At 59.4% G+C, this 23799-nt stretch overlaps 2 protein-coding genes across 13 annotated transcripts in view; one reads left to right on the plus strand and one right to left on the minus strand.

Annotated features, from left to right (window-relative positions):
- The window catches only part of TSC2 (TSC complex subunit 2), a 36021-nt gene extending 17763 nt beyond the window's left edge, over nucleotides 1-18258 (plus strand). For 2 of the 9 annotated variants that reach the window (XM_053671661.1, XM_037157263.2), the window contains exons 20-41: nucleotides 1141-1263; nucleotides 1750-1884; nucleotides 3164-3353; nucleotides 4239-4332; nucleotides 4462-4564; nucleotides 4858-4952; nucleotides 6181-6309; nucleotides 7702-7866; nucleotides 8118-8270; nucleotides 8407-8519; nucleotides 9029-9244; nucleotides 10553-10756; nucleotides 12675-12805; nucleotides 13412-13905; nucleotides 14163-14238; nucleotides 14499-14585; nucleotides 15557-15743; nucleotides 15988-16127; nucleotides 17347-17425; nucleotides 17500-17591; nucleotides 17678-17776; nucleotides 17920-18258. In XM_053671661.1, the coding sequence (XP_053527636.1) occupies nucleotides 1141-1263; nucleotides 1750-1884; nucleotides 3164-3353; nucleotides 4239-4332; nucleotides 4462-4564; nucleotides 4858-4952; nucleotides 6181-6309; nucleotides 7702-7866; nucleotides 8118-8270; nucleotides 8407-8519; nucleotides 9029-9244; nucleotides 10553-10756; nucleotides 12675-12805; nucleotides 13412-13905; nucleotides 14163-14238; nucleotides 14499-14585; nucleotides 15557-15743; nucleotides 15988-16127; nucleotides 17347-17425; nucleotides 17500-17591; nucleotides 17678-17776; nucleotides 17920-18090 (3276 nt within the window). In that variant the 3' untranslated portion in view covers nucleotides 18091-18258. The remainder of the gene's footprint in view (nucleotides 1-1140; nucleotides 1264-1749; nucleotides 1885-3163; nucleotides 3354-4238; nucleotides 4333-4461; nucleotides 4565-4857; nucleotides 4953-6180; nucleotides 6310-7701; nucleotides 7867-8117; nucleotides 8271-8406; nucleotides 8520-9028; nucleotides 9245-10552; nucleotides 10757-12674; nucleotides 12806-13411; nucleotides 13906-14162; nucleotides 14239-14498; nucleotides 14586-15556; nucleotides 15744-15987; nucleotides 16128-17346; nucleotides 17426-17499; nucleotides 17592-17677; nucleotides 17777-17919) is intronic. The other 7 variants (XM_053671662.1, XM_053671663.1, XM_053671665.1 and 4 more) reach the window with 4 other exon arrangements.
- A 49-nt stretch (nucleotides 18259-18307) lies between these two features.
- The window catches only part of PKD1 (polycystin 1, transient receptor potential channel interacting), a 46321-nt gene continuing 40829 nt past the window's right edge, over nucleotides 18308-23799 (minus strand). For 2 of the 4 annotated variants that reach the window (XM_037157261.2, XM_037157259.2), the window contains 12 exons: nucleotides 23419-23537; nucleotides 23136-23338; nucleotides 22865-23059; nucleotides 22512-22651; nucleotides 21984-22096; nucleotides 21574-21721; nucleotides 21335-21460; nucleotides 20881-21055; nucleotides 20467-20757; nucleotides 20257-20391; nucleotides 19884-20186; nucleotides 18308-19788 (listed from right to left, as the gene is read on the minus strand). In XM_037157261.2, the coding sequence (XP_037013156.2) occupies nucleotides 19333-19788; nucleotides 19884-20186; nucleotides 20257-20391; nucleotides 20467-20757; nucleotides 20881-21055; nucleotides 21335-21460; nucleotides 21574-21721; nucleotides 21984-22096; nucleotides 22512-22651; nucleotides 22865-23059; nucleotides 23136-23338; nucleotides 23419-23537 (2404 nt within the window). In that variant the 3' untranslated portion in view covers nucleotides 18308-19332. Of the gene's footprint in view, nucleotides 19789-19883; nucleotides 20187-20256; nucleotides 20392-20466; nucleotides 20758-20880; nucleotides 21056-21334; nucleotides 21461-21573; nucleotides 21856-21983; nucleotides 22097-22511; nucleotides 22652-22864; nucleotides 23060-23135; nucleotides 23339-23418; nucleotides 23538-23799 lie in introns of those variants that run through there. The other 2 variants (XM_037157260.2, XM_037157262.2) reach the window with 2 other exon arrangements.

The following is a 23799-nucleotide window of genomic DNA, read 5'->3' on the forward strand; positions in this document are numbered from 1 at the left end:
TGTCAGGTGTTACCCCAAGGTTCCACAGCAGTTCTGTACCACGTGTTGAGCACCTGCTGTGTGCAAACCATCACATGGAATGGGCTGAGGAGACATTCCTGCCTCTGGAAGATGGTTTTGGTGCAAGACTAAGGTGTACAGACAGATAACTGGAATCACAGAGCAGGGCTGGCCTCGGAGGGAGGCGCAGTCACTTCTGGTTGGAGGCACCTGGAGTGCAGGTAAGGTCAGTCTTGAAAGGCAGGGATGGTTCCAGTGGCAAGAGTAAGCAAAGCGTGGAAGTAGGGTAGGTGCAATTTTATTGGTGGAGACCTAGCTGGGTGGGGTAGGGAGGCAGGAGAGTTCAGGCGAGTTTCCTGACAGGAGCCAGCAAGAGAGAAGTGGGCAGCGGTGTGCCGTGGCGGGGAGGCAGGGCAGCTGGTGAGAGACTGGGGCAGCCCCTGAGGGCCGAAGCAGGAGGCAGGGCCAGGCTGCTAGGGGCACCTGACTTTGGCACTAAAGGGGACCATCTGAGATTTCCCATGAGTCTCAAGGCTTTCGGGACTTGCAGCTGCTGGTGTAACTTATGGACAGTGGTCACTGCTAATGGAGGTTGGGAGGGCCACTGACTCGGTCTGGTGGTGCCGAGACCACAGTCCTCCACAATCCTCCTCATTGTGGCCCTGGGTTGGCTGCAGTCCTGCATCAGTTACCTGGGCTCCAGAACTGCAGCTGGGTGCTCGCTGCTGCTCCCCTTGAGCTGGTGTAAGAGCTTTTACCTGCTATACCTCGTCATGCTCTGGGTGGGCGTCAGTCAGGGCCCCGTGGCATCGGTGCATAGGCAGGCAATCCCAGGGCCCTCGTCCGGCAAATGGGGAGGATGGAGCCAGGAGTGTGGAAGTTCCAGGTCTGGCTAAAAAGAAAGGCGGCGTTGTCTCTGCAGTGGGCCTCCTGCTCAGCCTGGCACAGGGAAGGGCAGCTGCTGCCCTCCGCAGCTCTACCCAGCCCTCTCTGTCTAGCCCAGGAGTGTGGAAACCAGAAGAGGAGGGTCCACAGCCCCACCCCCGCAGCTGTTCTGCCCCAAACGGAGCTTCAGACCTGCAAACTCCATCTCACTGCTTCAGGGTGCAGACCTCCCCCCACTGATGCGTCTTCCTGCAGGAGACCGACTGGAAGGTGCTGAAGCTTGTGCTCAGCAAGCTGCCCGAGTCACTATGCTACAAGGTCCTCATTTTCACCTCTCCGTGCAGCGTTGACCAGCTGTCTTCTGCTCTTTGCTCCATGGTAACGTGTCGCTTTCTGTGCCATTCACTGGGGGTGGTGCTGCAGCGTAGCTCTTCCCTCCCCAAAAGGCTTTGAGGGAGGGGCCGTGGGAGGTACAGCGTTCCCTTCCCAGTGCGGTCTCTGGAATGTGCATCAGGCCTCCTGGACCCGCCCTCCCGTTCCCAGGTTATGGGGCGGAACAGTGGAGGTCCTCGGTGTGGAGCCAGAACTTCAGAAACCGTGGTGTCTCCTCTCCTTTCCTGTCTCTTCCTCAGCAGGCACATCAGTCGCATTGCCCATTGCCCGTCTCTCCCTAGCATCAGGGTGGGTTCTCCTCCACTTTGAAAAGTCAGACCTTTGTCCAGAAAAGGAAGTAGAAGGCCCTGGGGCTCTTCACTCCTCCTCCCGCTGGGCCTCAGTTCACAGGGCCTCCTTGCACCCCCCGGCCACCCAGCACAGTTGACCTTGCCACTGGGCAGGGCTTCACATCTGGCCCTTGGTTTTTAGCTCTCAGGTCCCAAGACCCTTGAGCGGCTTCGAGGCACCCCAGAAGGGTTCTCCAGAACCGACCTGCATCTGGCCGTGGTTCCCGTGCTGACAGCATTGATCTCCTATCATAACTACTTGGACAAAGCCAGACAGGTACCGGATGGGAGAGTGCCAGTCAAACTTCGCGGTGCCTTGTCCTCAGGATTTTTCATTAAGCTAAATGGGCCCAGTATTTTTCTCCTACCTCATTGTAGCTGCTAGGCCAGGGCAAGGGGCCCTGGCTTTGCTTCCCCAAAGCCCGCTGGACCCTACTGCCTGGTGCAGCCTAGAACTGCAGACATCTGATTCCTTTGGGGTCCGTGGGCTTAATGCACCACATGATTGCTCCCCAACATACACACAGAAGCATCTGTTCTTCGAGGAGCATTGCCTGGCTTGTCCTTGTTGTAGCTTTAGGACAGGTAGCTGAGCCTCTTGGCACATTTTGCTCTGTTTTGAGAGGTAGTGTGTCTGGGCCACGGTCTCCCGACTTCCACCTGCTTCCACACGTGCCACCAGGTGCAGCGAGCATGGACAGTGATGCTCGTTTTCTTTATTCCTTGCTGCTGGGAGTGAGGCCCACACTGAGCCCTTATATTTACTACCATTTAAATTCCTAACTTTTCTTGTCATTGCCTTAGAAAGGTCAGGTAGTGTGCTCAAGGTCATGGCGAGCAAGGAGAGGGGCCAACACTCATTCTAGGCTTTCTGGGCCCCGAGCCTGCACTCCTGATCACAGCGCCGTTGGGAGCTCACACTTAATTCCCCACCCCCTTCCCTCCCTGAAACCCCAAAGGGGCTGCTAGCCATGCAGACTGCAGGTTCCCTGTGTCCTTTTGAGGCGGGAAACATTTCTCAGCAGTGGAGCAGCTGCAGGAAATCATAATCATTCGTGGGGCCTTGTGGCTGGCTGTGGTCCAAGCCTGCACTTGGTACTCGTATCCTGCAGGCCCAGCCTCACTGTCTTTGTGGAGGATACCAGGGTTGGGTGGGCCTAGTGACCACCTTACTGTGTCAGGCAGAGCCTCCCTTGCAATAAGGCCAACTGGTTGGAGGTCCCAGTGCCAAGGGAGTGAGGGGCCCAGCATGTCCTGGCTCCAGGATGTTGGCTGGTAGGGAGGTGTTGGGGACTCCCTGACTGGAGCAGCCCCAATATCCAGTCAGCTTGGGTGGGGTCAGCTGCTGGCGGCTCTGCTGCTTAGGCACTCAGAGACCTGAGACAAGGCACTCACCCTTCATAAGCCTTGGGTCTCCTTCTGTGTAGCACATTGTCAAGTGGGCTGAGGGGTAGACAGTGCTCTGGCTCACCAGCACAGTTGTCAGCAGACGGACAGGGGTGCAGAGGGCCTGCCTGTAGGGGCCCAGGTCCGAGACAGCTTGTGCCGCCCCACAGCGGGAGATGGTGTACTGCCTGGAGCAAGGCCTCATCTACCGCTGCGCCAGCCAGTGCGTGGTGGCCCTGGCCGTCTGCAGTGTGGAGATGCCCGACATCATGGTCAAGGCTCTGCCCATCCTGGTGGTGAAGCTCACACACATCTCGGCCACAGCCAGTATGGCTATTCCACTTCTCGAGTTCCTGTCAAGTAAGTATCTGCAGTCCACGTGTGCAAATATGTGCATGTGTGAGTGTGGGGTGGACCCTTGAGTTTGGGGCTGCATTCTGCCTTCCTGAAATAACCTGGGCTGACTTGTCGGACCTCATTTTGTAACCTAACCTCTCTGTGGCTGCCTGTTGGTGCACCATCCTCTTGGGAACCTGGAAGATACCACCTTTGCACCTCCTGCCCCTGTGCTTTGAATGCTTTTCTCCTCCTGTGCCTTTGAGTAGTTGGCTCCTTTCGTCCCCTCTGTCGGTTTAAATTGTGCAGTCTCCTATTACTTGCCGTTGCACTTAGCAATTTCTCTGCACTCAGCTTGACTCTCACTGCCACCTCTTTGTCCCCCTCAAAGCACTCAGCACAGCTTGGAGAGGGCTTTGCAGACCAACTTCTCAGACTATGACTTCTAGGAGCCCCAAGGTGCCCGCTCACCTCTCATTCCCAATACCATACAGTGTGTTAGGGCTTCAGTGAGCCCTTGTGTGTGGACAGCACAAGCCAAGCAGGGCCAGCACTTCTGCAAAGGGCCACACGCAGCCTCTGCTACACGTTTGTTTTGTCTATACCCCTGTGAAAGTGTAAAAATGGTTCTTACCTCCAGGGCCATACAAATGCAGGCCACTGGCCAGATTTGGCCTAGGGACCATAATTTGCCAGCCTTTGGAATAGAGAGCCAAAGGCAAAGGTTAGAGGAAGGCCCTGATTCAGTGGGCTGTGGCCTTTATCCCTCTGTAGTCCCCTTGGGTCAGAATGGCTGCATTGCCTTTCAGACAGCACAGGACCCTGGTGGCCTCAGCCCCCGCTGCAGCCTTGGCCTGTCCCTGCTGGGCTAGCATGGGCTCTCTTACTGGCTGTCTCCATGTTTTGCAGCTCTGGCCAGGCTGCCTCATCTCTACAGGAACTTTGCAGCAGAGCAGTACGCAAGTGTGTTCGCCATCTCCCTGCCATACACCAACCCTTCCAAGTAAGTGCTGGCATGCGTCCCCTAGGAAGCCAGCCCAGGGGCCTTTGCTTGCTGGAGCCAGGTGGCCCCTGCACCCTAGAATTGGTCTGTGCTTCCAGCTACTGGGGTATTTCCCTTTTCTTCTCACAGGTTCAACCAGTACATTGTGTGCCTGGCCCATCATGTCATAGCTATGTGGTTCATTAGGTGCCGCCTTCCCTTCCGGAAAGACTTTGTTCCTTTTATTACTAAGGTAAGCCGGTGCTGGGGCTTGGACCGGCTTTGCTGTTGGCCGTCCACGGCTGGAGCAGGGTAGTAGGTGGGGAGGGGTCAAACGTCTTTCGGTGCTGTTTATAACGGTGCCTGGGGGCTCTGCCGAGCCTGGCTCGCTGGGGCAGGAGGTGCCACCTCTGCCCTAGATCTGCAGCTCGTCCCAGGCTGGCAGCGTACCCGGGTGGGGCTGATGGGTACATAGGGAAGAAGTGTGTGGGTGCCCTGAGGGCCAGTCTCCCCAACCTCCAGCTCAGGTCTGCTCCACTCTGCCAGGGCCTACGCTCCAACGTCCTCCTGTCTTTTGATGATACCCCTGAGAAGGACAGCTTCAGAGCCCGGAGCACCAGTCTCAACGAGAGACCCAAGAGGTGTGGGGCCCGTCATGGGTGTGCTTAGTGTCCGGGTGGGGTGGGGTCAGGTCTGTGAGTTGTCACCCGTGACCAGCATGGTGCATGCAGGGCCTGGGGCTGACCGGCTGCCCCCAGGCCAATGAATGGAAATAGGATGCGTGGCTGAGGGTGTGCCCCTGTTCAAGCCATCCTGGGCAGCAAGATGCCCTCGAGTTTTGAGGCAGGGCAGGGCCTCTGAAGGCCACTAGTGCTCCACATTCAACTGGAGAGTCCAGAGACCTTTGCACCAGGGCTGTGGCATCGTGGAGTCTGTTTATTAGGCTGTGGTCAGACCTGGCCTTGGCCTGGGTGGCCAGTGGAAGAGGAACTGGGCTGGGGATCGGGGTAGCAACTGTAGGGCCTCTGGGTCTGGGTCTGACTCTATTGGATAAGCCCAGGCCTGCATTAGGGTAGCTGTGACTCCTGAGAAGCCAAATGTTGGGATGGGGAAGAGCCCCAGGGCCTGAAGATCCTCCCCTGGGGACCCAGGTCAGCCCAGCCTCTGGCCAGGGTGCCCGTTCTCCAGAGCTCACTCTCTAGCCCCTGGCCAACCAGGAGACATGTTCTTCTCTGCCATCACAGCCGCTTCTGCCGGATCTGACAGAGCTGTGCTAGGCCTTGTGTTCTTGTTTGCATTTCACTTGAATGGCTACCCCCTTCCAGACCTCCACCTTCCCACCTAAGCTTTTTTGGCTCTCCCTAAGTGGCAATACGGCATTTTCCAGAATGACCAGGTCAGTGTCTAAAGTCACAAGCTTTCCTCTCAATCTTCTGGTGGCTTGGGGCTACTAACTAAGAACTGGCCTCCTTTGAACAATTGTTCGGGGCTTCAGCTCTTCCCGGTCCCCAAGTCAGGCAGTGCAGGCCTCCCTCAGGGTGCGCACAGGACACCTGGTCATCACAGCCTGGAATCTGCCGTGCGGCGAGATCCACATGTTTAGTTTGCACTAGTATTCTTTGTTTTGGTATCATGCGTGAAACCTGACTTTTTCTGTCATGTTTACAAGATATATTTTCATGCATTTTTGTTTTCTGTTTCTTCCCCCTGCTAACTGGCTTCTGGCATGGTTTTTTGTTCGTCTCACCCACGGGCTCTCCATCTGACCCTGTGGCCTGTGACCTTTCCTCCTCATTCCTCCAATGGCTTGCTCTTCCCTCCCGGGAGCTGGGCTCCCTGGGGCTTGGGCCTTCCTTCCTCACCTGGTAGTTTGAGGATAGCCAGACCCCCCAAACAAGGCTTGAATAACTCTCCACCCGTCAAAGAATTCAAGGAGAGCTCTGCAGCCGATGCCTTCCGGTGCCGCAGCATCAGTGTGTCTGAACATGTGGTCCGCAGGTAGTGGGCTTTGTCGGGCGGGGGGGCTCAGACCTTGGAGCTTGGCCCGTGAAGTGGTGCTGCCAGGCGGGAGTACCCGGGTGGCGGTGCATGGGGCTGCTTGCATGACTTCGTTGTCTGCCCCCGCCCTCCCTGGCTGGAGCAGAAGAGAGCCCAAGTGGCAGTCCCTGGCCACAGGGGCCTGCACTGGTGAGCCCAGCCCTCGGTCCAGGGAGCCTGGCAGTGAGGGGTGGGAAGGTTGCATTCTGTCCCCAAGCCTTGTACGAGCATGGGCTAGCTACATGGCATCCTCAGGCTGGCCCGGGAGCCCAAAGCAGGGTGGTTTCTCTGAGAAAATGTCCAGTGGCAGCCTCCTGCGGGCCTGTCCCCAGTGGTTGGGGGCCTTTGCAAATTAAAGCGGCGCCCATGGAGGTCAGGTGGGAACACAGTCTCCAGGGTTTGGCCTTCCATATCACCTCTAGTGGACTTTCTTCTTGAGCTCTCTTGTAGAAAAGGTGTGCTTTCTGTGGTAGCTGAAAGGGAATGGGGGCTTTTTTGTAGGGCAGTGGGAACAGTGGCCAACCTGGGAGGGACACCTGGATTCTCAGGGGGTGAAGTCTTGGTCACTCCTCCCTGCTCTTTCTGGGTCAGGTGTGGGCTCTCGGGTCACTGCTTCGTGCCGACTAGGGGAGACCTGTCTCCTCGCTCGGAAGCCTCTTTGTACCTTAGTGTCCTGCTGCTCAGAGACCAACCTCCTCGCCGATGCCTGGCTGGGTCCCATCTCAGACCTGCCTCCACCGAGTGGGATGTGGCTTGTGGGGAGGGGAGGTGGTCAGGGAGGCTCCCTCTTAGCTTCTTCCCAGTGAATTCTCTATTGTGAGCAAAACATGTCAAGGGGGCTGTGGGATTTGTACCAGAATCAAACTCGTATAAGCCCCTTGTGGTCACTGGGGTGCATGTAGAGCACGAGGCGACCTGAGTGTGAGGGTGAAGAGCCACACACGAAGCCCAGACTCTCCGTGTCCTCAGTGGGAGATGGCCCTGTGGGCAGAATGCAATCTTTGTGCGTGTGTCCCCCAGTCTCGCTCTCTCTGCATGACTAAACTGTTCTGCCATGAAGCCGTGTCTAACTCCCCTGTGCTTTGGGGAGGGAACACCCTGTCTTTCCCGCCTCCTGAGCCTCTGCTCCCAGGAGTAGGCCTGGGTCTCCCAGGAGCTCCTGCGCTTCCTCTCTGGGGTGACGGATCCACTGTTTGCTAAGCTGTGGTTCAAGTAGCCACATGCACAGGAGGGCAGCAGGGGGCGGCTTTTTGAGCTTGGCCCTCAGCTCGTGCATGCCTCCATCTCTGGTCCCTGGTGGTAGATGCTGTGGCCTTCCCAGTGCCCTGACCTTGCTGTGGTCCCTCCCTCCAGCAGGATCCAGACATCTCTCACGAGCGCCAGCTTGGGGTCTGCAGATGAAAACTCGATGGCCCAGGCTGATGACAACTTGAAAACTCTCCACTTGGAGCTCACAGAAACGTGTCTGGATATGATGGCCAGATATGTGTTCTCCAACTTCACGGCAGTCCCCAAGAGGTGTGGGCCGGGCCCCAGAGTGGGGATGGGGGGCAAGGGCCCAGCTTTTCTTCTGTGACTTACTTGGTCAAAGTAGTGGCAGCAGGCACGGTCTGCAGCCTCCTTCCTCTGGGTCACCCTGGGCGGGGCAGCTCTGCATGTCTGAGGCTCCCCCTTCTCTAGGCAAGAGATCTCTAGAAGCCAAGGTGCCCACCCAGAGCTTCCACCAGGCGCGGTGTCCAGCTGCAGGGCCTACGCTCCTGTGCTTTCAGGTCCCCTGTGGGAGAGTTTCTCCTGGCCGGTGGTAGGACCAAAACCTGGCTGGTTGGGAATAAGCTTATCACAGTGACAACGAGCGTGGGGACTGGAACCCGGTCACTGCTGGGCTTAGACTCAGGAGAGCTGCAGGGCAGCCCAGAGTTGAGGTGAGTACTTCCCACCCTTTGCCCGCTGAGCCTTGACTGGCCGTCCTGAGCCCAGACCTCCATGGGATGGTGCTCTGCCAGCCTGGAGCCCAGGGGGTGCCCTGGTCACTCTCTTTGTGGGCCCTTCCATCCTCAGTTCTGACCTCAGCACGCACATGAGACAGACAAAGGAGGCGCCAGCCAAGCTGGAGTCCCAGACCGGGCAGCAGGTGTGCCTTGGGACCCGGGACCGGGTCCGCTCCATGTCAGGTGAGCCTCTGCCCTACTCCCTTGCAGACGTGTCTCTAGATCCCTGTGCTCAGGAAGGCCCCTGGGAGGCAGGGGACAAGGTGGTTGGTTTCAGGCTTGGCCCAGTTCCTGAATAACTGGGGTGCTACCCCTGTGAGCCCTTCCTCATGGGTGTGCGGGGAGGGGCGCACCTTGTACACAACTATGACCCAAGGCCCCCTTGCTGCTGAGGGTCTATTCTCATGGCCAGTGCTTCCCAGAAGCCCTTAGCAGCCCTGGTCCTGAGCCTAGCTCACCCCTGGAGCTTTTCTCTGATGCAGCTGGAATAAGCTGTGGTCCAACTATGCAGATGGTGCTGGGGCCATTTTCTGTGGCTCTGGGTCCCCCGAAGCTGGTGCCGTAAGAGGACTGTGCCCAGGCACTGACTTGGTTTCTTAACCAGATGGGCCTTGCTTGGGTGGAGCAGCCAGGTGTGTGCTGGTGGCTGAGCAGCAGGTGGTCACCAGCTCTCCTGCCCTCATCCCCCTTAGGGGGCCACGGCCTTCGTATTGGTGCCCTGGACACTCCAGCCTCCCAGTTCCCAGGCGGCCCTGCCCTCCAGGGCCCACAGACTACACCAGCCAGTAAGCCTGAGAAGGCCTCAGCTAGCACCCAGCTCCCCGTGCAGAAGGAGAAGACGAACCTGGCAGCCTACGTACCCCTGTTGACCCAGGGCTGGGCGGAGATCTTGGTCCGGAGGCCCACAGGTACTGTGGGGGTGGCCCTGCACTCAGCCAGCCTGGGTCTCTGTTATACACGGTGTGGAACAGGTACCCACCCACGAGGGGGAGACACAGGAGTGAGCAGCAGGCAGCTGGGCCACAGGGTCATTTTGGAGGTGGCTTTTCAGTTAAGTCCCCAGAGGTGAACATTGAAGGAGACGTAAGGGGCGTAACAGTCTGCTCAGGCACCACAACAAAGCACCGTAGACCAGGCGTCTTACATAACGGCAATGTCCTTCCTCCCAGTCCTGGAGTCCGGGAATCTCAGATCAAGACGTCCGCAGGACTGGTTCCTCCTGGGGCCTTGCCCAGTAGACAGTCACCTCCTCCCTGTGTTCCCATACCCGGTTCCTCTGTTTACGTCCGTGCCTTCTCTTTTTATAAGGACACCAGTCAGATTGGATCGGACCCACCCATGTGACCTCATTTTACCTTAGTCACTTATTTAAACACTTTATCTCCAAATATAGTCACATTCTGAGATCCTGGGGGTTAAGAATTCAACATGAAATTTGGGGGCACAACCAGCCCATAATGGGTATTTCAGGCTAAAAGATGGACTTGTAAGCCAAGGCCTAGGGTTCAGGAGGCACCTCAGTCACAGTGTGGGCCAAGTGGTGACCAGATGGTGAGAGGGAGGGGGTGTTGGGCCCCTCGGAGGCCTGCACAAGTGTGGGCACGAGGCTGTGGGGATGGAGGCCGGGAGGGGCTCCTCACTGGTGTTTGACTCAGTCCTGCTGGTTCCGGCTGTATAGTGGGCAAGCCGGAGATGGGAGACCAGGTGAGAAGGGCCAGATGGGGCAGGAGGAGGTGGGTCAGGGTCAGGTGAGCTACTAGGGATGTGAGGATGCTCAGAAAGGAAGGTCAAGTCTAAGTGTAGGTCATAGGCCTTGTGGGAGGAGGACCTGCCCAGCCAGGCTCTCCCTCCTCAGCCCACTGGGGAGGAGTCTGCTGCACTGCTGTGCCTCCTGAGCCTGGCCTGGGGCAGCAGCTGACCTGGGGCCGCCGAGTGCTCATCACTGAGGCAGGTGTCCCACCAGACAGGTGTTGCCCTGATCTTGGGGCCTGGGGGACCTAGGGGTGGGAACATGAGGACAAAGTCAGGGACGTGCCTTGAATAGGGCCGGTCCTTCTGCTTGCTCTCACTCCGCTTTGAGCACACAGAGCCCTGCAGGCCCCAGGTGTGTGCCCTTGAGGGGTGAGGCACCAGGGGCTCCCCAAAGAGGGTTGGAAGCAGGTAGCTGGTTGGCTACATGGGCTTGCAGCCTGAGGGGGGCTGCCTTCCCTCCCCAGGGAACACCAGCTGGCTGATGAGCCTGGAGAACCCACTGAGCCCCTTTTCCTCGGACATCAACAACATGCCCCTGCAGGAGCTGTCCAATGCCCTGATGGCTGCCGAGCGCTTCAAGGAGCGTCGAGACACAGCCCTGTACAAGTCACTGTCGGTGCCGGCAGCCAGCTCAGCCAAGCCCCCGCCACCCCCACGGTCTAACACAGGTGAGCACCATCTGGTGGCCTGTGGTACGCTGCACTGTGGGGACGTGCCTGGGATGGGGTCCCGGAATCTTTTTTTGGTATTGCCAGCCTCAGGTGGTTTGAAGAGGCTGACTTGTGGGAGGATGCCATGCTCCCGACCCTGATGTTTAGGGGCAGGGCCTGCTCCAGCAGAAGTAACTCTCTTTGAAGACTGCGTGCTGGTAGAGGGGCAGGCTTCATGTTCCCTTTGCTGGTCTCACAGGAAGGATGTGGGCAGGACTCTGGGAAGCCTTTGCTCTGTACCCTCCTCGGGATGCCCAGTGCGTGGGGCCGGCCCCATTTTTGCTGGGGTGTGGGTTTGGATGCACCAAGCATACTGCCTGAGCCTTCCACTAGCTCTGATGCTTCTGCTTGGCTGGGCCAGGGCCGTCTTTCTAGGCCACCCTCTGGCCACAGATGGCATTTAGAGGCTGAGCTGTGTTCCTGAGGAGGTGGGATGCACTCCCCTCCCCAGAGTCCGCTCGGGCAGCTGAGAGCCCGTGTGTGCCCTGCCCACTGCCTCCCCAGATGCTGCTGGCCCTCCCCTCTCTCTCTCCAGGCTCCCGGTCTGTGCAGCAGTAGTGGTGCCTGTCCTTTCTGCTCAACCTGTGTGTAGTCTCTCCTCTGCTGACTGGCCACTCACGGCTTCCCTTGCAGTGGCCTCTTTCTCCTCCCTGAACCAGTCCAGTTGCCAAGGAAAGTTGCACAGGAGCATTTCCTGGGCAGGTATTCACGCATCTCCTTAGGAAAGCAGTGTTTGCTGCAGAGCCCCGCTCTGCCTCATAGGTGCTGCTTTCACTGTCCCTCATCTGCTTGTCCTCCATGATCCCATCAGCCTCTCCTCACCCTCCAGGAACAGGGCCCTGACTCGAATGAAGACATCTGTGCAGAATGTCTTTGCTTTGCTGGCAGGAACCCCTCTGCCTTGTGCCTTTATGGTTGATCTTTGTACCTGGCCCCTTCCAGCCCTGGGGTTCAGCCAAGCCGCCCTTGCCCTGGCCTCTGGTGGTCTGATTAGTTTTGAGAACTCACAAGTTGACCTGTGTCTGCCTTTCGTCATGGGTTGGCTGAGGGCCTGCAGACTGGCCTCTGGTCTGTTGCTCCCAGGCCCTGGCAAGGGACTAATGCTGCACTCCGGCCCACCTGCATCCCCGTGTGTGGGCAGGAACCGGCTAGGAAAGGGCGGTGTGCAGATGGTGTCTGGCAGGCAGCTAATGGACGACACGTGTGCAGGACTGTGTGCAGGATGGATGGTGGCTTCAGGCTGTGCTAACCCCCAGTGGCTTCTTCTCACCCTGACCCTGACCCTGACATTGGCACAGGAAGTGCTGCTTTGGGGCATCGTGCCTTCTCCTGAGCACACCTGGACTTGGAAGGCAAGCCTCTGTTTCCCAGAACAGGCTCCCCAGTCTGTGTCCACACAGGGACTGCTCCTGCATCAGTGTCTCCTCCAGCCCAGGCTGGGAGGGGTTGAGGCCTCGTTCCCAGCTCCTGGGCTGGTTCAGCTGCTCCTGGGCTGAGCCTCCTCTTGGGTATTGTTCCTTCCTCCGGGGCCCATCTGCCCTCACCTACCCGTCTGCTGGAGGAGTAGAGGGAAGCTTCTGGAGAACACCAGGCCAGGTCGATGGGGGTTAGAGGAACTAGATGACCCCTTGTCCTGACCCCCAGGAGCCCGTGTTAGGAGTCGCCCTGTGTCAGAGCTCACACCCATGCCCCTCAGAATGCCCTTCTCCAGCTGGCTTGGTGGGTGGGGGTGGTTCAGAGCCACAGGCAAGGAAAGCCTTGGGGAATCTTTGCTGGGGGCAGCTATGCCCTACCGTGGGGGAAAGGCTGGTGCCTTTGAGGCCACTTGAGCTCCCTGGGCCGGGCCAGCACCCAGCAGTCCTGTCTGTCCTCCCAGACTCTGCCGTGGTTCTGGAGGAGGGAAGTCCGAGTGAGGCTTCTTCGCCGGCGGAACCCCCAGAGTTGGAGGACTTTGAGGCAACACTGGGCACAGACGGGCACTGCCGGCACGCCGAAGCTTACAGCAGGGTGAGTGCGGCCGGGCGCTGGAGCCACCGGCCCGGTGAGCCCTGTGGCTCCTCTCCATCCAGGCCTTTGGGGCCAGGCTCGCTTTCAGACCTCAACCTGAGCCACTGGGTGTGGGCAGAGGGGTCAGGCTGAGCGGGGTCTGAAGTGGAGGAAGGGCAGGACTGAGGTAGGAGTGGGGTCAAGGCAAAGGGATAGCGTTTCAGGCAGATGGATGGTGGGGACCCTCCACTCTAGGCTTTGTGGCTCTGAGCTTCGGCGAGTCTTTTACCCTCTCTTTCTCATATCAAAAATGGCTTGCTGTTCTTCCCAGTCCCTTCTACTCAGCAAGTGAATTTCACAGAGCTCCATTTAGGAATCGCTTCTCTGGTGGCACCCTTTCGTTTGTGGAGCTCTTGGCTCTGCTCAGCATGGGACGTGGGCAGGTGCTGTCCTGGGGCGGGGGTGGGGTGGGGTTGTGACCATCAGCTTGGTGCTGGGTGGCTCTGTGGCCCTGAGGCCTCAGCAGCGGGGCTTATTGCCTCCCGGTGAACTCCAGATGGGCTCAGTGGGCTGGGCTCGCTTCAGACCTCAACCAACGAAGGTTCTCCTGGGATCTGTGCTTTCCAGTCATCTTCAACCTCCAGCCAGGAGGAGAAGTCGTTCCGCGCAGAGGAGCTGTCTGCCGGGGGCATCCCCATCGAGCGGGCCGTCTCCTCCGAGGCAGCCCGGCCGTCTGTGGACCTCTCTTTCCAGCCCTCACAGCCCCTGAGCAAGTCCAGCTCCTCACCTGAACTACAGACCCTGCAGGACATCCTTGGGGACCCTGGGGACAAGGCTGACGTTGGCCGGCTGAGCCCTGAAGCCAAGGCGCGGTCACAGTCAGGGACCCTAGATGGGGGAAGCACTGCCTGGTCAGCCATGGGCAAAGCCAGCCAGGGCCCGGCCCACGCTGAGGGTCCCGTGCCTTCCAGCTGTCCCCGCTCCCCCAGTGGCCTGCGGCCCAGAGGCTACACCATCTCTGATTCAGCCCCATCACGCAGGGGCAAAAGGGCGGAGAGGGACTCCTTTAAGAGCAGAGCCGGAGCTTCCAATGCTGACAAGGTGCCAGGCATCAACCCCAGGTGAGCCTCACCCTCCGGGCTGTGGCTCCTGGACATTCCTGTGGGAATGTGGTACCTAAACAGCCCTGGGCAGGAAAGGCTGGGGTACGGGCCTGCATGTGCTCTGTCCAGGCGCTGGTCAGAGCCACAGGAGAGGGCAGCCCTTTGGTGATGGGGTGCAGGCCCTGCTGCTTTTTGTGTGTGCTGTGACCACACTGGCTATGACCTTGATCTGGGGTCTGTAGCACTAAAATCCCTCCTCATCTCTCCCTCTGCAGCTTTGTGTTCCTCCAGCTCTACCACTCACCTTTTTTTGGTGATGAGTCCAACAAGCCAATACTTTTGCCCAATGAGGTAGGCGTGCCTTTTCTCCCCTTCAGGGCCCGCTTGGATCCTGGGGGCAGGGCTCAGTGGGGTACCCAGCTCTGAGTAGTGGAAGCAGTAGCCCAGGCTTATGGTGGGCTATAGCCTCAGCTCCCTGTGGCAACCTGTGGTAATCTGCCTGGGTGGGGAGAGCCCTCCCTTGGGCAGGTACCTGGCTGAGGCTGGCCAGGCAGGGCTGGTGGCAGGGCACAGCCACTGCCCCAGACTCAGGCAGGGCTCTGTGGCTGCAGTCCTTCGAGCGGTCAGTGCAGCTCCTTGACCAGATCCCATCATACGACACACACAAGATTGCCGTCCTGTACGTGGGAGAAGGCCAGGTGAGGCTTCTGGGCTGGCAGGGGCTGTCCGGGTGCCAGGGAAGAGCTGGGCAGCCTTCTTGCTTGGGGTGGGGATTGGGGGTGTGGGCCCTCATCCTGCACGGAGCTCAGTCACTGCATCAGCTGCTAGAGCATCAAGCAGTTATTGAGCTTCGTGGCAGGTACTGTTCTGGTGGCGGGACACAGGAGTGAGAATGGCAGGTCGGTTCGTGAGCGCATGGCACGCCAGATGGTGCCAAGGGCTATGGAGGGGGAAGGTGGCAGGTCCCAAAAACGCACGTGTGAGCAGAGTGCTGTTCACATCAGTAGTCCAAGGGAGGGGCTATCAAGCAGAGAAGTAACAGGTAAGCATGTGTGCAGGTGTGTGTGGGAGCGTCCTGTGCAGGAACAGTCTGTGCAAAGGCCCTGGGGAGGGGCATGCTTTTATAATTGAGGGCAGCCACCGAGTGGGCAGGAGGCAGGATGGGGAAGTAATGGGAGGGGGCCGATCATTGAATCCTCATAGACCACAATATTTTTCTTCCCAGTGATGTGGGAGGGCCTTGGGTGGTTTTTAGCCAAGGGTTTGCTATGACTCAGTGGAAGTCTCAAAAGCATCCTCTGGCTGCCATGCGGACAGAGGGAGGTGGAAAGGGGCGGGCCTGAGGAGCATGGCATTGCGGCGCTGGGCAGTGTTATGGTTCTGGGTGTGTTTTGAAGTTTGACCACCTTTGCTGGCAGATGAATTATGAGAGAAAGGGGAAGTCAAAGATGTCACCTGTCAACTGCTGGAATGGTTACCTTGCGCTGATTCTGGGGTGACAACAGAAGTGGGGCTCTTTGCTAAGACACACCAGTTACCCCACCACCACCCCCCGGTCCCCAGTAGCAACCAACCCACGGGGCTCTTGGGAGCTGTGCTCAGGGAGGGGCAGGGCGTGGTAGGGTCCACTGGGAAGAGGCACCTGCACACTTCTCCTTCCTACCCACAGAGCAACAGCGAACTCGCCATCCTGTCCAATGAGCACGGCTCCTACCGCTACACAGAGTTCCTGACGGGCCTGGGCAAGCTCATTGAGCTCAAGGACTGCCAGCCAGACAAGGTGTACCTGGGCGGCCTGGATGTGTGTGGCGAGGACGGCCAGTTCACCTACTGCTGGCACGATGACATCATGCAAGGTTTGAGCCTTCCCAGGGCATGGGTCCTCTCCAGCCCCATTCCTTTTGGCCTGCTTTCAGGAGAGCAGTGGAGGTGTCCAAGGGCCCAAGGTCGCCACCCTGATCACTGAGGCAGCAGTTGGGCTGGCACCTCTGTTTCCAGGAGCTCTGCTCCTGGCGAGAGGCTAAGGGGCCTGCAGCCCCTGCCTGTGCCCTGCCCGAGCTGCACGGGGCCCACTCAGCTCGGCCCCATTCTGTCTCACAGCTGTCTTTCACATCGCCACCTTGATGCCCACCAAGGACGTGGACAAGCATCGCTGTGACAAGAAGCGCCACCTGGGCAACGACTTTGTGTCCATCGTCTACAATGACTCTGGCGAGGACTTCAAGCTGGGAACCATCAAAGTGAGCGAGGTTGCCTTCTGGGTGGGCGGGCAGGCGGGCATGGATCTGGGCCCCTGGCTGCCGGCCACAACTCTCTGGTGAAGTGCCCACTGGCATGTGTTGAATGGAGGCAGTGAGTGAGCGCCATTAGCGTCAGTGCAGTGATGAGGAGTATGGACCTGCTTCGGTGTCTCCCACAACCCGCTGGGCTGGTCCGGTCCCCCTTCAGAGCCTGTGTCCTTCTCTGTAATGAGGATGATGACAGCCCTGTCAATTTCTTCATGGAGCCTGTGGCACCTGAGGTTTTGTGAGGAATAACTGAATGTGCACAGGTCCTCAGCGGGGGGGCGTGGCATGCAGTAGGTGCTCAGCGTGCTCGTGATGCCATGAGGCTGGACGCCTTTCCTTCCCTCTGGTACCTCCTCGTGTCATTGCAGAGTGGGGGGTGGGGCCGGGTGACAGGCTCTGGTAGTCCTGTCGTCTCCTTCTCTCCACAAGGACACTTGGACTTGAGGTCAGAGGGGGGATGTGGGAGACAGCTGCACGGCCCAGTGGGGTGGGGAGCCCAGTGCAACCCAAGTGTCCAAGGTGCTGGTCCTCAGAGGGGTTCAGATTTATTCGAAGGGCAGCTGGAAGCCTTGGAGGTAACTGAGCACAGGCCCCCCTCCCGCCGCCAACCAAGGCCACTGGGCAGGATATCTGGTGGAGAACAGGCACGCTGGAGGGAGGCCTGCTCTTCTTTGCTGCAAAGCTTAGAAACAAGAAAGGGGCCTGATGCGTGGGTGCTCAGGTGTACTGTTGGGTGAACAGGTCCTTGGACACGTGGGCTGGAGAGGTTCTTGGGACCTGTCGGCATGTGGAGGCACCTGAGAGCCAGGGGCTGGGCATCTGCAGGGCTACACATGCTTTCCCCTGACAGTGAGGCCGGTGGCAGCTAGGTGGCAGCAAGTGCCCTAAGCATTGTGTTGTGTGTATGTTGCTGGGGGTGGCCTTTGTGACTGTCTTGACTATGAAGTTAAACTTCAACAAATTCATATGCTAGGATCCAGGTGGGGAGAGGTTGGGTTTTAGAATGCAAGGCATTTGAAGGGAGATGCAATGGCAGCCCGCAGGCTGGGTAGGAGGAAGTGTGTAAAAACAGCAACACTCATGCTTGTGTCTGACACCAGTGAGCCACTGGCTGAGAAAGTAGCAAAAAGTGGCCTTTGGTGTTGGGGTGACCCTGCTTCTGTCTGCACAGGGCCAGTTCAATTTTGTTCATGTGATCGTCACCCCCCTGGACTACGAGTGCAACCTGGTGTCCCTGCAGTGCAGGAGAGGTGAGGCCTGGGGCTCAGGGTAGGGGGGTGGCCCTCGGTGCCCTGAGCCCCACGTGAGTGCAGTGTCTCCCCAGACATGGAGGGCCTCGTGGACACCAGTGTGGCCAAGATTGTGTCTGACCGCAACCTGCCCTTTGTGGCCCGCCAGATGGCTCTGCATGCAAATGTGAGCAGAGGTGGCATCCTGGGCAGGTGGGACAGGCTGTAGGTGCCACCCATAGAGGGCTCACCACTCTGTCCACCCCACCCCAGATGGCCTCACAGGTACACCACAGCCGCTCCAACCCCACCGACATCTATCCCTCTAAGTGGATCGCCAGGCTCCGCCACATCAAGCGGCTCCGCCACCGGGTAGGGAGAATGGGCCACAGGCACTGGGTGCAGCGGCTTCCCCTGAGATAATGCTGGCCGGCCAGGGTGGGTGCCAGCAACCACCGGGGGGAGGACATGTACTGCCATTGTGGGCTTGCTGCCAAGGTGTCCTCTCCCTTCAGATCCGTGAGGAAGCTCACTACTCAAACCCCAGCCTGCCCCTGATGCAGATGCACCCCCCAGGCCACACCAAAGCACCGGTCCAAGCCCCGGCTGAGCCCATGCCCACCTATGAGACAGGCCAGCGGAAGCGCCTCATCTCCTCTGTGGATGACTTCACGGAGTTCGTGTGAGGCTACAACTGAGGCAGCACCTGGCCTTGCTGGAGCTGATGGAGATGCTAGGATGTGCCCAGGGCTCTTGATGGCTGTTGTCTGAGCAACTCCTTGGCCCTCCCTGCTGCATACAAGGCCCTGGACAGTATTTATTTGTGGGAATGAATAAAGTAGTCGTGAAGCCTAGGCCTGCAGCCTTGCCCACTGGCCCTCCATGCTTGGACAGAGACACAGGTAGCAGTCAGCCAACTCATTTATTTGGCCTTGTCTGGTGGGAGTGGGGGTAGGATCAAGGCTGAAGCTTCAGCCACGCCCACAGAAGCATTGAGGGAGGCCCATCAGGCTGTTATCCAGGCTTCACCCCTTCAGGAAAGCATCACACAAGTATTGTCACCTTCCCCAGCCCCAGGAGCCAGCCTGGGGGAGGGGGGTCTTTCTCCCTAACCACCCTGGGGTCCTTTTCCACATGCTAGTTCTGTTCCTTTCTCAGACCTGACACCAGCAGGCCTGGGCCCTGGCCTTGGGCAGGGCAGGAGAACAAGGCCATGGTGTAGACAAGCACTGCCCCGGGCCAGACTCGGACCCAAGAAGCAGCTGTCACTTTCTTGGCCTCATGGACAGGTGTCTGGGGAGAGAGGCCAGCTCTGCAGCCCCAGCTCCCCCTCTCAATGCAAACAGTGGGTACCAGGCCATTGCAGCTATCAGGCCCCTTGGCCCTAGTGAAAAACAGCAACGTACAAAAATATATACATTTTAACCCCATATAAATTACTGACAATAGACACATAGATGGCAGCTGGAAGTGAGTGCACTCAGCGGGGGACAGAAGAGGTAATAATTTAGGGGGGGATAACAAGGGGTGCAGGTTCCCTCCCCACAGCCTGGATCCTTAGCAAAGGGGAAATGTCTGCCCAGGAGGTGAGGCTGGGCACAGCCCGCTGTACCTGAGGACTCAGAAAATAAATTAGTGTCTCAGAGGCTGGGCACTCGGTCCAATACTGCTGTGTCCTCCCCACAGGGAGATGGGGAGGGGACCCTGGGTCCTGACTGGCCACTCGGCCTCTTTAAAGTGCTGAAGCCCACAGAGAGTCAGACGAGTGCTGCCAGCGCTCTGAGGGACCTGCATGCAGCTGCTCCGCCTGGCCCGAGACTTCGAGGGCAGCAGAAGGTAATACTGAGTGTTGCCTCTCTGGCCCCTTGGGCCAGAGTATAGCCACAAACCTACACCAGGGGAAAGGCATGAGCTCAGGGCCCCTGGGGCTAAGTGCTGCTGGGGTGGACCTTGTTCTTGGCCCGTAGGGAAGCCCTGGTGGGCCCTGTAGCCAGGCCAATGCCTCGACTGGCCCGGGCAAGGCGGCCTGGCAGGGTTGGCTGCAGGCCAGGGGGAGGCGAGGCTGGGGGCTGGCTGGTCCTATGGCCTTGCAGGCTCTGTAGCTTTCGCTCCAGCTGGTAGACATCCTCTGTGGCCTGGTTGAGTCGGTCAAACTGGGCAAGTAAGGCTTCGAACACAGCTTGGAGGCGAGAGGGCTCCGGTTCCCCCCGTGGCCCTGGCCTACCCAGGCCCACACTCAGCCCGTCCAGCTGGCTAGAAGAGGTGGAGAGACGAGAGGCATCGGAGTCCCCGGTAGGTGGGGGCACATCTGGAGATGACTTGGAGCCCCTAGATGATCGGGAGGGCAGTGGCTCCATCCCTTCAAAGCGGACTTTGTGGCGGAACTGGGGGCGGCACAGGGGCTCGGTTAGTCCGACTGCGCCCTGGGCTCACCTGGGCCCAGGACACATCCCTCTCCCCCCCACTGGGCCGTACCCACCTCCTTGACCTTGCTGAAGCCCATCCAGAGGCGCAGTCTGCGCAGTAACAATTCTACCATCTCGTAATCCTGTGGCTCCCAAGCTGGGCGGTAAAGCTCCCCGCGCAGAGTATGGTACCGCCACCGGAGAAGGACTGCCCCCAGCCGCAGGGCCCCCCATAGCCGCAGGGCCCAGAGCCCGGTGCACAGCAGGGGAGACAGGCGCCAGGATTCAGGGCAAAGGGCTGGCCACCCAGCCCTGGGGCACAGCACCAAGAGGGCCTGGGTCGCCCTCATAAGTGAGTCCACACAGGAGGATACCAGCTAAAGGAAAGGCGTGAGTGAGGGGTGTGCCCTGGACTAAGCCTCCCCCTCGAGCCCCACTGTCACTTACCAGAATAGCCAGCTGAGCATAGGCCACGGCGAGCGCCATCAGGCCTAAAGCTGCCCCCAGAAGCTCTGGCAGGGCCCGGCACAGCGTCTTGCCGAAAACTGACCACTGGCGCACGAAGCGCAGCTGCTGGGCGGCCTGTGGGCAAGAGGCGTCAGCCGACCAAGCCTGTACCAGCCTGCCCAGCCTCAGGCCTGGAGGCCCAGCCTTTACCTTGACCAAGAGCAGGAAAAGCAGTGATGCGGCTAGGCCACGGGCAGCGACGCTCAGCTGTGCCACCTGCTCAAAGCTGGTAAAGCGGCGCGGGCGTCGGCGCATGAAGCGCATCCACTGGCGGTCGGCGGCGCCCAGCTGGGCCAGGCGCAGGAGTGCTGCAGCGGTGGTGAGCGCCACCAGCAGCCACCTCGCCCAGGCCCCAGGCCGCGCTGTGCGCACACACCCCTCCCTGCGCCAGGCACGTGCCTCAGCCACTGAGAAATACACTGCGAATAGCAGCAGGCTCACCTGTGGGGACAGGACCGGAATGGACGAATCAGAACGTATTGGGGGCGGGGCTGGAGAATGGGGTGTAAGGGTGTGGGCAGGGTTGGGATATACCGGGGGCGGGGCCAGGAAGGCAGAGCCTACCGTAGTGAGCAGTGGCAACGAGAGGCCTGTGCTCAGGCGCTGCAGTGAGAAGGGGCGGACACTGAGGGCAGCCACTGCGTGTCCAGCAGAGAGGAACTCGAGGCGCAGTGTGACGGCAGCGTGCAGCCCCACGGCTGGGCTGTAGCGTGTGAGCTCCACGAACACTGCACGGCTCCTACACAGAGGGAAGGGGTAAAGAATGGGACATGGGAGGGGTGAAAGGGCAGAAACCTCTACCCCATGAACCTAGGAGGCAGGGCTTCTGGTGTCAGGGAGTGCGTGGACTGGGGAGCTCACTTGGAACTTCTGGGACTGATCTGAAGCGGCAAAGCTGAGGGGTGGGAGTAAAGTGGGATCACTGGTAATGGGAGACCACTGTTGAGGGGGACCACCGAGGGCCCAGAGAAAGGCGGCAGGCAGAGTGAGGCGGCCTGTCTCCTGAGTGCCTGCCCACCTGTTGTCAATCCAGTTGTGCAGCTGCAGGAAGCCCAGCTGCGCTCGGCTCTCCTCCAGGCTCAGCCCCAGCTCCTGCACGTAGCCCCCGCTGTCATACACAGCACAGTAGCCCCAGTACCAGACGCTGCGAGTGAAGGGCAGTGTTAGACACAGCCCAGCTCTGCAGCAACCGGGGAGCCATGCTGGCTGGGGCAAAGGGGCTCCTTTGACCACCCCAGCCCCTCCTTCTGTGCTCACCCCAACAAGTCTGGCGCAGAGTAGGCCCACATCTCAGAGCCATTGTGGGCAGCACTTCCCCAGCCAATGCCATAATCACTGGTGCTGAAGCCGCCTGAAGCTGCTGAGCATGTGTGCACCCCTGAGTCAGGAGGGTCTAGGCAGAGTGCTGAAATCAGAGGGCTGAGGACTGAGCACCACCCACCCAGAGGAGCTTACTGTTTACCAGCTGTATGGGCTGAGCTCCACATGATCTGCCCTGAAACCCTCCCAGCAGTCCTGAAGGTGGATGTCCTGGTCTCCCTGACCCACAAGGAAAATGAGGCAGGGAGAGGGAAATGGTTACACAGCTGGGGAGCTGAACCAGAACACAGCCAAGGCTGCTCTTTGGAAAGGAGCAGGGATGAGTGCCAAAGTGGCCCCTGGCTTACCTTCCTTCAGCCGCACCTGCCGCAAGCGCGGAGGCCCTAGCTCTGGGCTGGACCGATTCCCGTGGACGTAGGGAAGCAGCACATGGGACATCCACGGCCAGAACTCATCAGACCTGCTCACACCAAACACAGTCATACACTCCACCCCGCGGCTTCCGGCACTGCTGGGGCCAGAGGCCCAGGGAGCACAAACACTGCAGCCCCAGCCCAGCCCACGGGGGGCTGCCGGTGCCGCTGGAGGGGATGAGGCGTGGCCCAGGTCCTCAACCTTGGCCTGCTGACTTGTGGGGGCAGATCACTCTGAGATGGGCTGTCCTGGGTGCAGTAGGATATTTGCCAGTGTCTGTGGTCTCTACCCATTGCCAGCAGCACCCACTCCAGTCCTGATAACTAAAAATGTTACCAAGACCCTTCCTGATGTCCCCTGGGGTCTGAGCTGGATCGAGGGCAGGACATGGTGCACCTGGTTGGCACCACGCCGCCCTGGCACAACAAAAAGGTGTGTACATGCATGCAGGGTGTTCATACCGGGTGATAGCCAGGAAGGCCTGGCTGTCTAGCTCCTGCCTGATGGCACTTTGCAGGCGGTAAGCGTGGCTGTGGCATGAGGCGTCCCCGTAGTTGGCCAGCAGTGTCACCAGAAGGAAAAGCATGTACACCAGGAGGCTCTGGGGGGGCAGGGATGGCCCGGGTGTCAGCCAATCCTGGCCCAGCCAGCATAACAGGACAAGGCTTCTGGTCAGCAAGCTGCCCATGGCCAGAGTGCCTGGCACCCAGAACGGGCAGGACAGACGCCTTGCCAGTGCCCCACCTGGGGGCAGACACGCGGTTCACTGAGGCCAAGGAGAGTAGGAGGTACTGGCCGCCACAGCCTGACTCACCCTCAGCATCCTGTGCAGCCTCTTGACTTTTCGGGCTTCCTCCTTTGCCAGAAAGAGGGCGAAGCCATGAGGGGGCCGCACACGGGGCACACGCTCACTCACAGGAGTCACAGCTGGGCTCTCCACCAGGGTATCATCCTCATCAGGGTGCAGCCGCTTGGCCACCAGTGAGAAGTACAGGGCTTCCAGCAGGACCTAGGCGGGAGGCAGCGTCAGAGGGGCCCAAAAAGTGCCAGAGGCTGGCAACCTGGCTCCCCCGCATCCCACTCACCTTGAGAGGCTCCCAGCCAAGGAACGAAGCCAGGAAGCTGGAACTGCTTGAGAGGAGCCACATGACACTCACGCTAGGGGGGAAACTGGCACCAACCCACCCCGACACCCCCACGGCCACAGCCACGAGCAGCAGACTGAGCACGTGGGCCAGGGCCGCACACCAGGCCGGCAGCAGTTGCTTGCGCAGGCCCTCCACCAGCCCTGAGGAGACAGAGACAGGCAGGTGACTGGGAGCCCCAAGGAGGGGCAGGGAGGGGCACCCTGGGGACGCAGGAGCACACCTGAGCTGCAGAGCTTTGCTGACCGGGGCTGCTCCCAGGTCAGGCCCGGACTGGGGAGCCCTCTCTCCCCGAGCCTTTGCAGCACCAGCATCTCAGTCCTTTCTCCAGGAGCACTGGACCTGAAGCACAAGAGGGGAGCAGCCGGTGTTCGCTGTCAGCCCCACACACAGTCACCTCATCTGTGTGCCGTCCCTTGGGCCTCTCTGGGCTTCGCCCCCACCACCACCCCTAAGCCAGGCAGTCATGTCAGCCTGTCTCTGTCCCCTCATTGCCTGCCTACTCCGCCAGTCTTGCCCTGTGTCTGTGACCTGTCCCATCTTTCTCCTGTCCTGCCACTACTCCAGCAACCATTGCCTTTATAATGTGACCGTGGTGACACCC

This window comes from Artibeus jamaicensis, unplaced genomic scaffold (assembly GCF_021234435.1).
Source record: "Artibeus jamaicensis isolate MK-2021 breed Jamaican fruit bat unplaced genomic scaffold, CSHL_Jam_final contig_700, whole genome shotgun sequence".
Taxonomy (NCBI): domain Eukaryota; kingdom Metazoa; phylum Chordata; class Mammalia; order Chiroptera; family Phyllostomidae; genus Artibeus; species Artibeus jamaicensis.